The sequence below is a fragment of the Haplochromis burtoni genome, unplaced genomic scaffold (assembly GCF_018398535.1).
Source record: "Haplochromis burtoni strain Fernald_Lab_line unplaced genomic scaffold, NCSU_Asbu1 Contig_215, whole genome shotgun sequence".
NCBI classification, from domain to species: Eukaryota; Metazoa; Chordata; class Actinopteri; order Cichliformes; family Cichlidae; genus Haplochromis; species Haplochromis burtoni.
The window spans coordinates 127,832-140,164 of record NW_024582576.1 but is presented as its reverse complement, the minus strand read 5'-3'; the positions used below and the strand labels follow the sequence as shown (position 1 = coordinate 140,164).

General features: G+C 42.5%; 1 protein-coding gene across 2 annotated transcripts in view; it reads left to right on the top strand.

The window, feature by feature from the left end:
- Nucleotides 1-12,333, top strand: part of LOC102293318 (inositol polyphosphate-5-phosphatase A) — a 145,071-nt gene that overhangs the window by 117,113 nt on the left and 15,625 nt on the right. For both annotated transcript variants that reach the window (XM_042226503.1, XM_005936839.2), the window contains exons 10-12: nucleotides 2,484-2,576; nucleotides 3,673-3,747; nucleotides 9,889-9,962. In XM_042226503.1, coding sequence (XP_042082437.1) covers nucleotides 2,484-2,576; nucleotides 3,673-3,747; nucleotides 9,889-9,962 — 242 coding nt within the window. The remainder of the gene's footprint in view (nucleotides 1-2,483; nucleotides 2,577-3,672; nucleotides 3,748-9,888; nucleotides 9,963-12,333) is intronic.

Here is a 12,333-nt window from a genome sequence, read left to right as displayed (position 1 = left end):
GTGCGTCCTCGGTCTTTGAAGTGGGACAGATTGCTTTAACCTCTCTTCTAAGGAGAGCAGCTGGAATAGAGAGCTCCTTTAAGCAGCCGCTTCCTCCTTCGACAGTCATGAGATTATCCTCCATTGATGCACAAAGCCAGCAGCTTCCTCCGCCTCTCATCCCAGCCCCCCAACCCCACCCGGCCCCTCTGGCCCTGGACAAACACACAGTGCTGACCTGTGACCCATAATGCAGAGACGCAATGCCAAGTCACTTTGCAGGATCTGTTAAAGAGGCCACAGCAGTGAAGACATCCACACTGTCCTTTGGACTACAGCATTGTACGCTGACAGCTGTCTGTTAATATTTTCCCTTTGCCAGACTTCTTCTTCTTCCCACAGACTAATTGGCATATATCAAATGAGAAGCCAATTGCAGAATTATGGTAATGTCATTTAGGATGGTCAGTGAGGCAGTTTCTACATTTAATGTGCTTAGGAAGCTGCGGCTTTGAAGGGAGATATCTGTTCAAAGATTCTGCCCAAGCACCTGGGCTCTGTTGGCAGCGGGAAAGACACAGCACCACACTGATATAGCCTTAAGTGGCAGCATGGGCTTCTCATTTTCCCCCAGACATCCTCAGTGTCTGGTGTGCGGATCTTATGACAGAGCCACTGGGATGAGCGGGCGCGTCTTAAATGAGTGGGATGTTTGACGCAGAAGATGACAGTAGGGGAGCTGTGATCAATCCAGTGCAATCAACCACCACCAACGGCAATGATTACTCAGTCGTTAAACATAGGAATGGATCGATTGTTAACATGCGCAGATGTCCAGAGCTGGGATACCTTAAGGTCCGTCTGCACCGGTTGCTATTTGTGTAAAATACCTGTTATTTTTCCAACGGGCTAAACACAGAGTCTGCATCTGGAATCATTTGTTTGCTTTAAGTTAAAGTGGTTTCCTTTCTTCAGGTAGCTAAAGTGTAATCATTCTGGGAAAAGACATTTTTTCCCACCAGAAAAAGCATTAGCTAATTGTCTTTTTTTTCTAATTGAACCCTCCCAGCAGTGACACTCTTGGCACACAATATAGACCTACAAGAATACAAAACCTCAGTTATCTCACTGAGAATTACATCATTCTGTTCTTCTCCTAGCTGAAACCTATATGTATCATCTTCTGTCTGTCCATATCTACATACATTTAACTGTGCCGGCGATTCAAGTATCGCGTAACGGATTATTGAAATCATTTGAACATGAATGGAGTGGCTATTTCTGTCCTTTAAATATTGATGCTTATTGTGCCAGCGAGCAGTGTAAGCTTCTGGCTTCAGTTGTAACTGTGAAGTGGCCAGGGATTTCTGCTTGACTGATTTTTGGATTTGCAAAGCAAGGCGACAGAAGGGCACCCACTTGGAAGAATTACTGGAGTCCGATGTTTGTAGAAACCCAAAAAACGTTAGGGTGCTTTTAATAGCCCTAATTTTAAAAAAAAAATGCAAAATTCACCACATCTCACAATCTTCTTGAAGATTTCTAAGAGTTTTTGCTGATGATATCTTAAAATTATTATTTTTTTAAATCAGTTATGTATTATATTACAGTACTGTTACATTTAGCAGTAATCAAACACCCCCAAATGACCTTCTTCAATTGTCTTTGCTAGCTGTGGCTACAATGACTTTTTGACAGGGAAAGTATCTCTTGCCCTTCTTACTAGCTCCTTCTTTGGCCTATTCATTGCACAAAGCTGCTTAAGCACACTTAAGCGCATTAGCATTTGGCTGCCAGGGGACCATATTGACCCTGCATTTGGAAGGCCTAAATGAGTGAAAGATGGAGCGATTTGTTAGGGCTTTAGAAAGTTGCTTTTGGGGGAGTGGGGGTAAGCATGAAGGAATGGGGCTGAGGCGGTGGAAGGGGGGTTCGAGGAGTTGTTCCACTTTCTCTCAGGGCATGGTGTTTGTTCTAATCTGGTGTGCCATTTCTTCATGGCCGAAGCAGGACTGATTTGTGACATTTCGGTCTAAAGGGCCTTTTTCTGCTCGCTATATTGGCTTGACCCGATTATCAGATCTGTGCTTTGAATTTGAATCAGGTCACTGGCTCTCTGCTGTGTGGTATGGGAACCACTGGCTAAGGGATTTCCTCATTCAACTGTCTTCAAACACAGATGGCCGAATGTTTAACTAATTGTTAAGAGAGTCCACAAAGAAGAATTTAACCATGCACACAGTCCATGGGGTCAGTACATAGACCCAGATAAAGAGAGGGGACAGTGAGGTGGCTGTTTGTGGGTTGGCTCTTTATAAGTCATTCAAATACACCACAGTGTTTAACGAATGGTGTTGAGGTATACTGAGAAACTAGTGTATGCTGTATATTAACGTGCCAGTAACTGTAAACTAGAAATTATATCATAGATGGTTTGCATGTTAGTGACATCAAATGAATAAACATTCCAATAATCCTCTATCCTGTTGCTTTCTTATGTCCAGAAACTCTGCTCTGATGCCACCATGCAGACAATCAGAACCGACAACAATGAAATTCACAAGCTAGTATTTCAAGAAACTGATAATGACCGAAAGGTGAGTTCTTCTGCTTTGAAGCATCATTTCATCAACGCTTACAAAAAAAAAAACCCAAACAAAAAAACAAATACAGTCCTTTTGTGGGACTGTGTATTCACTGACTAACCCAGGGGTGGGCAATCTCAGTCCACGAGGGCCGGTGTCCCTGCAGGTTTTAGATGTGTCCTCGAACCAACACAGCTGATTTAAATGGCTAAATTAGCTCCTCAACATGTCCTGAAGTTCTCCAGAGGCCTGGTAATGAACTAATCATGTGATTCAGGTGTGTTGACCCAAGGTGAGATCTAAAACCTGCAGGGACATCGGCCCTCGTGGACTGAGATTGCCCACCCCTGGACTAACCCAATGTAGGCTGGTCCAATCCTTCCACCCACAGGGGGCGACACCTCCGTTTGCACAAAGTCAGATTGTATGAAACTCTGTCGATGAACTACGTAGACACTGTCCTGATGAGTTTATGGTCTCATTCTTTAGTTTAAAGTCTTACTGGTATGACATGATGTTCATTATTTCATAGCAGGTTATGGTTTAGGGCGAGCCTACCTTGTGATCCAGTTCTAAAACACCAAGTTGTTAAGGGCCTAAATATTCAGTTCAGGAGATGTCAACGTCACCGTGTCCATCATTTATATACAGTCTACTGTTGGAAGCAGGTATATGATAAGGATTAAATGTAATCATCGCCAACACATTACAGTGTTTGCTGTTTTAAAGGTCAACACTGTGAGACTGCTCACTGTTGGTCAGTGTGTCAAACTTCATTGCTTTTATCCTACTGATATTAAGGTATTAATATAGGTCTAACCCTTTTGTTAGTAAGTAAATGACAATATTCGAATACCATATTTAATGTAAAAAATTGTAGGTGTTGACCTGTGTAATGAAACTTCAAATACTGCTTATTTTCTGCTTTGATACACCTGACCCCGAGGTGCCAAGGTCAGTGTAAAGCCTCGATGAGACACGTGTAGAGATAACAGTGCTGTCTGCTGCTGCAGCTCAATGCTGTTCATTAGTTCTCTAATTACTGAGTGAAGTTCACATTAGTATTGCTATTAATCAGAGTGCAATTTCTCTCTTTCCACTGATTCAGGTTATTCTTCAAATTGAAAAGAAGCTTTTTAATTATGTCAACCAGGAAGTATTCCGGGAAGACAATGGGACCTCAGTAAGTCACTCCTTTAACTTTTATATGATCATCTACTTTCTCACCTCTCATCTTATCTATTACGAGTTTAATTTCCTTGATCAACTGTCATATACATTCTTTTTTCACTGTGTAATGACCGCCACTGACTGACTGTGAAATCAGCAAAGCAAAAGAACAAGTTCAAAATGACTCCTCATGTCTGCACAGTAGCACAGAAAGGTTAAAATAATTAGGTTGCAGCTGCTGACCTGAGTGGTGCAGATGCCCTCACATACCTAACAAACAAACACTCTTTTCCCCAGTCAAGAGGCCAAATGTAGGGAATAACTTTTAAGCAGCACTCAGTGCAGACGAGGCATGTTCAGCGTCTGCAGAAGAAAAACAGCAGAGGAACGCACTTCCACTTTTATATGGTTGTATATTACATTAAGTAGTTCAAAGTTGGACCTTGTTAAAAAACATGAATGACAAACACGCACACACACACAGCAGAATTGGCAGTGAAGCCACAGAGTTTATTAACCTTGTTAAGTTAAAGTTTTGGGTAATAAATCAGCGTTATCATTTATGAACTTGCACTGGGTTTGTATCACAAGGACAGTGTGGTTTAATGTGAGCTCGTTATTACTGCTAATTCAATTCATGCCTTTTTAAGTGAAGTTGTATGATTTTGCACATGTCTCTTGTCACATTGAGAAATATATATATTTTTAAATCCATGTAATTATATTGATTTTCTTGGGCCGTCCGGGGTTTATTCATATGCCGCATGATAATGTTGATTTTCCTGCTCTGTGCGTTTATAAGTCACGTGACGTGCATCTCACTGAGCTGAAAAAAAGCGCCCACTTGATTTTCCATTAGCCGTGTTTGCGTGTCAATAAATTAAATGAAGCCACTGAATATTTTCAATTGTTTAGAGTGGCCTAACGCAGCCAAACAGATGGTTCAAAGTAAGCTGGCATATTTTGGAATTGTGGGGAAAAAAAGTATTTTCAGTTACTTTACTTAACTTCCAAAATTTACTGAGTTCAGCATTATCTTTTATGTGACATTTGTTTGGCTTCAAGCAAGCTCAGTGCCTCCAAAACACGTGTCCTTCTGTTTTTTCTTCTTTCTTCTTCAACTGCTGAGATACAGTATATCCTATTATGGACTTATTTTAAGCGTTTTTACTGTAAATGCATATTAAGGTAGCCAAATAATCCAGAAACTAGAAAATAAACATTCTTGCTTATAAGGTAAAATGTAGAAGACTGCGAGTCTTCAGTAAGGAAAGTCGATGTGGATGTCTGCTTGCATGCTGTCCAGTAAAGCATGATTGAATCTGACCAGCAGAAATGTCCCCTAACTGCGAAACAGTAGCTGTGGGGAGGCTGAGGTACCCCACCCTCCCTTCACCTTCATTTCCTTCTCCCTTCCTCCCTCTCTCTCTGCCTCCTCACCAAGCCAGACAAGATGGATGACATAATGGGGGCATCAGAGATAATCTGATGGTCATGGTCTAGTTAAACACACCGTGTTATGATCCTTATAAAACAAACTACCTTTCCAAAAGGATAAATGTCCCTCCTTACACTCCTCCACTGGGGAAGGGGGGGAAAGAAAAAAAAATCCATTGCATCCTTCATCAACTGCAAGACTTGTACCAGCTTGACAGAAATTTAATTCGAGGCAGCTCTTGAAAATAATTATTGTATTTTGAGAGGAGTAATCATTGGCCGGGACATGATTGAATGTGTCCATGCCTATTGACTTTTGCTATGATTAATAGGTTTGTTTAGTCGATATTCCCATCGAAATTGTATAATTAATTATCCCCGGCGCTGTCACGGCAGGACGATGGAGAGCCCTGATGAGTATTTGGGAAGATTAAATTTTCTGGGCGCTCATGGCGTCAAGGGGCACCATGGGGCCTTGCTCCGGTGGAAAGATGGGAGGAGCGTGGTGTGTGTGTTTGTGAGGCTGTGCAAGCATCCATGGTGCACGCTCGTGCAGTTTCTGCCTTTCCTGGAAGACACGCACAAACACACACAGGGCAAGTCTCCCTCCTCCACTCCCATTGATTTTGTTTCAGTATCTCTTTATTGTAACTTTATCAGCGTGTGTCGGCAGATTGGGGGGGGACCAGGAGAGGGGAGGAGGGTGCGTTTGTGTACTAGCTTTAGCAAGTGATGAACCTTTCTGTCTGGCGTGTCTCTCCTTGTCATGCTGGCAGCGTAGTCTTCAGCATTACTCAAAAGCCCGGAGACATTTTAAACATGAGAGGGACATAAAAAAAAAACCCTAAAGAACAAATGCTGCCTCAGCCCGAAGTTCTTTCATATTTCACCTGTCAGAGCTCTTAAGTGGCAATACAGAAGCCATGCTAAATGAAATCTGACCTTTATATAAATTGATGCTACAATGAGTATTTCTTTTAATTTAACTCGCCTTTCTTCTGAACGCTTTAGGAAAGTATTGACGGCTTACTTAGGCTTATCAGAATATATGGCTCTAAGAGACAGTGGGCCCAAGCTGCCGTTGAATTTTTTTACGTTTTTTTTTTTTTTTTTATCAGAATAATTGTGAAGTTAAATCCAGCCTTGGTCGGCCCATCTCAGCTCCCAATCAGCCATCCCTGGCCGGCGTCGTTGACGGTTTATCGGTTTTCTGCACAAAATAATGAAGATCCCATAAAAAAAGCGGGGAAAATACAGCCCCTGCAATGAAAGCCAAGTGTGAGGTGTAAAAATCAAATTAAATGACCTTTCACCCCAACATTTATTGATGAGTTTTAACAGCAGCAGGTGTTGTCACGGGGGATATTTGACGATGCGTAAATCAAAGCACAATTACAGTTGGTGGATGAGCGGGCAGCATGCTGAGAGGAACACTCGGAGGCCCAAGATGCCCTTTCCCCCTCTTTGTACCCCTCTCGGCTTCCTGCCTCTTAGCTATCAACGCCAGTCTGATTTAGGAGCGCGGCGATTATCCAAGCACAGTCAGAAATTTGAGCCCATGACAAGGTAGTTTTTATCCGGACACTTCTTCATCTTTTCCCCCTCCTTAGCATTGCCAGAGTGGCATCATCTCACGCCACCTCCTCCACAACTCCCACAAGGTCATTTCTGGTTTACAAACTCCTGCTGGCTTTATAATGTCACGAGGCCTTGAACTGATATCAGATGCTTTCTTCTTCTTCTTCTGCTTCTTTTTTTAAAGCACTGACCTAACACAGCACCAGAGCATTCTGCTTAATTGACCCGGGATGAAATGTAGTGTGAAATTTGTGACTGCAGGGTTTTCCATTCACCTGGGTGAATTACTCAACATTCACTTAAGGCACACGAACACACACACACTACTTGAATACACACAGCCATATGTTGCTTATCCCCTGTTATTTAAACTGTCACACTCTATCAGTCTGAGCTGCTTTACCTCAAACATTATCACACCTGTGAATGCACAGATACTTCGCACTATAACTCACAATACTGTCACTATATGTTTCCTGCAAATAAAACTTTCTGAAATACATCAGGATGTTAAACAGAGGAAGCAAAATAGCCTTAAAGGGAAAAAATGTTGTGTGCATATTTTCTTTTTTTTTTCTTTTCAATAGTGTGCCTCTTCAGTCACACATTCACAGTTCACATACAAGGTCTTGAATAATCAGGCCCCGCCTTGTCTTAAAAACCTTATAATAACGTATCATCCCAATAGAGCACTTCACTCTCAGACTGCTGACTTACTTGTTGGGCTTAGGACAGTAAAAGGGCAGAGAGAGCCTTTAACTTCCAAGTTTCTCTTCCCTGGAACCAGCTTCCAGTTTGGATTCAGGAAACAGACACCCTCACCCCTAACCGGTCGCAGCAGATGGCTGCCCCTCCCTGAGCCTGGTTCTGCAGGAGGTTTCTTCCCGCTAAAAGGGAGTTTTTCCTTCCCACAGTTGTCTGATTATTTGGGCTTTCTTTCTGTTGGATGTTTGTCTTATAATATAAAGCACCTTGAGGTGACTTTTGTTGTTATTTGGCACTATATATATATAACTATGTTGTCAATAGAGATCAATTCTAATAAATATTAGCGTCTAAACGCTAGTTTAACGCTACAGAGTTATTCTACTCTAAACTTTGAGGGAAGACACTGAAACAAATACCAGAGGGACTGAGGAAAACTGTTGACTGATACAAGATGTGCTAAATTCATTGGAGGCTTATACCCACCTTATATAACACTCATACAGAGGCTTCAAAACAGTGATTGAGTATTCCAACGCTCTCTGTTACACCAGTATGAGAATCTAATGCTAAATATACATTGGTTCACTTATCTTTACAACATCTTTTTTAATCTCTCAATTAGTAGTAATGCTTTCGATCAGCCTGAAGAGCCCCGTATTGGTCAGATGTGGAAAAAACAGCACTGAAAGAAGCCATCAGTGGCTGGATGGTGAGATGGTTGTGTACAGTGGAGCGTGGGGTTGCATCCCCTGCTCTGCCATCCCTCATCCACAGTGTGTGAGTCTCTCCTGTGACCCCGGCAGTGTGAGTTTGATGAATGCAGCACATCTGCCCTCCTGAACCGCTGAGACTCTGTCTGCGAGGCCCCCTCTGCCTCAAGTAATGGCCACTGTTCTACACCACTGACACGTAATCACACAAACACTGCAGAGCATCATCGTGAAGGAACACACCGACGGGCTTATTTATTTATTTTTTGTGTAAGTGCGTACTCAGCGTTGATGTGAAGACAACGCGTAGACGGTTATACACGTATGTATAAATATGTCAGCGCACACGGAGAACAGCAGTTACCTTCTTCTAATATCATAACGCCGACATGACACCGTCTCCACTTTGCGAGGACGTCCTTCCAAATAACAGCGATGACGTGGTGCTCATGGGTAATATTTGGATATTTCATTGTGTAGCCATCAACATATTGCTGCATGTAATACACCGACGTAATGTCATTAATGTTAAGCTGTCACACTCATACTATTGCGGGTGATGTCTTCATCGGGCCATCATTGTAGCATGGTGTTTGAAACATGTACAATAGCCTAATTTACTACTAAACAAACACGACTCGCCTCCGTCTGCACGTCTTCCTGTTTGAAAGGAAAGGGCGGGACCTGCGAGCGGTCCTGCGGGAGGGTGTTGCTGGGAAACGTCGCTGTCAGTCTCTCAGGAAGGCAGTCATGCAGGTGCCCTAGCTACCTGTTCATCTCTCAGATAATTAATGTGTACAAGGAGCCGCTAATTGCACTTTTCACTAATGATTTATGGGTTTTGTGAAAGGGGGGAAATTGGGGGAAGTGTGTGTGTACACTCTAGTGAGTGAGTACAGCTGGGTGAGGAGACATGATTGATGAAGAGTGTGTGGATGCACTGTCAGTGTGGAAAGTTATACCCCCCCACCCCTGTAGGAAAGGGCTAGTGACACACACACACACACACACACACACACACACACACACACACACACACACACACTGGTCAGCTGCTGTCGATACCTGCCAGCATGGGGTATGTGGACTTCATTCAATAAGGCCAAAGATGTGAGCCTCATTCTCCGTCTTTATCACCTTGTGTTGGTTTTCTTGAGAGACTTGCTTTTTTGTACATTGTATATCATGTAAATCTTGCATTTGACAAAGACTTTGTTGCATTTTTAATATGATTTGAATATGATCTGCTACCTTGTCCACGTCTCCCCTCTGGCTTATTCAGTTCAGTTCAGTTCAGTTTTATTTATATAGCACAGAATTACAACAGCCACCTCAAGGTGCTTTTTTCTTATAAGGAAAAGAGGTAAAGTAAAAACTCCCACAATTAGATGACCCTGTATGAGCAAGCGCTTGGAAAAAGTGGGGAGAAAAAACTCCCTTTTAACAGGAAGATACCCCCATACTTTCCTTCAACAGTAGTAGGGTTCGGTCATTATCAGAAATCAAATTAAAGTCAGTCCAAAGACATGCATGATGTCTTATCATGTGTCTGTTTGTTGGATCCATATTTTAATATAAACTTTGATCTGGTCAGTTTTTGAGATAAGAAGATATTTTTGAGAGCAGCTTTTTGATTAATACCCCATCAGTGAGAAAATAACTGAAATGGTATATGTAGTTGTTTTATTGACGCCTCTGTCTTTTTGTTTTGCTTCCCACAGCTTTTAGAGTTTGATAAAGAGCCGTCAGTGTTCAAAGAACGTCTGCATGAACAAGAGATCGGTTTCCCGCCAAGGTATGGAGCCATTACATGTATTACACAATGGTTTGTTTGATGCATTTATGTTTACAGTACAGAGATCTACCCGTGTAGAGCCACACAGGTTATGTGGCTCTTTATCCAGCTCATTGACAGTTTGTGGATGTATGGTAAACCCTGGACGCTAACCAAAAACTGAAATTAAATGCCACTATAATTGTAACTTGGTCAAAATGACCTGTTGAGAATTGACAAGAAAACAGCCCTTGGTTCGTCAGCAGCACAGAGGAAGTTATTTCGATCTAACTTTCACTTTGTGAGAAAATTCTTATCTCATTATTATTCAAAGCTTCTTGAAAAAATCAGGACTCAAAGAACTGGTTATAAATAAACAGACGAAGTAAAAGCTTACTAGACTGTGGAACCCCCCAAAATATCTTTTTCTAATGTGCTACAAAATCTCTTAGAGGTTTTACCTGGTTTGTTTGTAATTTAAAAGAAAAATTATCAAAATAAAGAGGTATCGATTTTATCCTTCAGTGTATCTGAAAAAATTCCAAACTTCACAAGCAAAAAAGAAAAGTGCTAAAAGAGCGAATCCTGAGGTTTAAGTTCTTACATTTCGATAAATGCAACGATTATGCTGCTCAGATATGTGCCTTAAAGACTCGTTATTAATATGTAAAATTATAAGTAGCCAATCACGCGCTTATTGTCCAAAACGGTTTAATGAAAGCTGTTGGATGTGTGTTTGATTGGTATCAGTTGTTAAGTTTGATTGCGTACGTTTCCAAAAAGCTCCCATGTGTCTCTGCTGGTACGTCTGTGTGTGTGTGTGTGTGTGTGTGTGTGTGTGTGTGTGTGTGTGTCGCTGTACGAACACTATGGACAGCATTGATAATTCCGTCTCACTGGGACTTGGGGGAGATTGGAGCGGGTGTTCTCCTCTCCTCTTCCTCAAACAAATGCATTTGCAATTAGCCCTTTCAGAGGAGAGGGAGGGCAAACACGCGGACGGCGCGGAAATATGTTTCGGGAGCAGCGCGTTAATGGCGCTTGACCTTTGCCGTCGGTTGTGACTCAATCAGCGCAGATAATGAAACGCTGTAATCAAACAATAATTACTTGATAAACTGCTCTGGTGGCAGGCGCAGGGCAGCTGGGGATTTTAGCATGTGTGTGAGTGTGTGTGTGTGAGAGAGAGAGGTCTCAAGATACATGGAACCGTGTGTGTGTGTGTGTGATGAGAGGAGAGTCTCAAGATACATGGAACCGTGTGTGTGTGTGTGTATGCGCGCACATACATGTATAAAAGTGAGAGCTGGAGACTGAGTGTGTGTGTCAAGGTTCTGCCAGTCCCTGTTTTTTAAATGACTCTGTGTCTTAATCAGGGACCCCATTTACATCACTTTGCATAAGTGACAGTAGGATTTATTGTCCTTTTACACTGGCTGACTTTTGCACCTATCCATATAATACTGAATCATCTCTCCACAGGGAGGAATGAATGTGCTGCTGTGAACGAATACAAATGATTTCCACATACTTGAGGTGATGATGAATCAAATATATGAAAGCCAGGAGCAGCATATGAAATTTGATTTGATCTACTCTGTGTGTGCGACAAACCACATCATTGTCAGTCATGTAATGGGTAGCAGTGGCCTAGTTAAACTTAAACAACCCCCTCCAGCAGTTTTCTCCTTCACATCCACACACTCACATCTATCTATCTATATAGATAGATACTGGTACCCCTCCCCCTGTCAGGTCTGCCTTGTGTTCCTTGAGCAATCAAGCCCCAACGATTGTTCTCCATCACATAGCCTGCTCCGGACCGGCCCCTCACCATCTGTGAGGTTATTACTCTTTTTAATGCAGGCCATCAGAACACAGCCTCACCGACACACACGCATGCACGCACACGTCTCACTTTGGTTCAGATCTATAAATCAATACTAGTCACAAACATTTAATCTGCAAGTTAATTCTGTCCGCTGTCCAGCGCCGGATAAGAAGTTGTCACAAAATGAGCGATGCTGTCAAGAGTGAACTAAGCATTGGCTAACAAAAGGCCGTGATGCACACTGTAAGTGGCACAATGTTGGTGACTGTGTGCACACGTGAATTCTTGCCCTCTGCGACGCTGCGGAGGCTTCGAGCAGTAAAATGCATATCTCTTTACCTTCAAGAAGTCATCCATCAAAGTTGGCCGTGACACGTCTAAGTACTCGGGCACCCGGGTGAGGAATTTGCCCGGGCCTTGCCACAGTTGGACCTGGAGCCAGTCGGCCGCTGTGCACCGACAGACTGCAGGACAACTCGCGCAGTCACACACAGGAACGCATGTATGCTTAGCAGTTTTCCTATCCAGTGATTTGAGAGAGAAAAGATGAGTCTATTAATC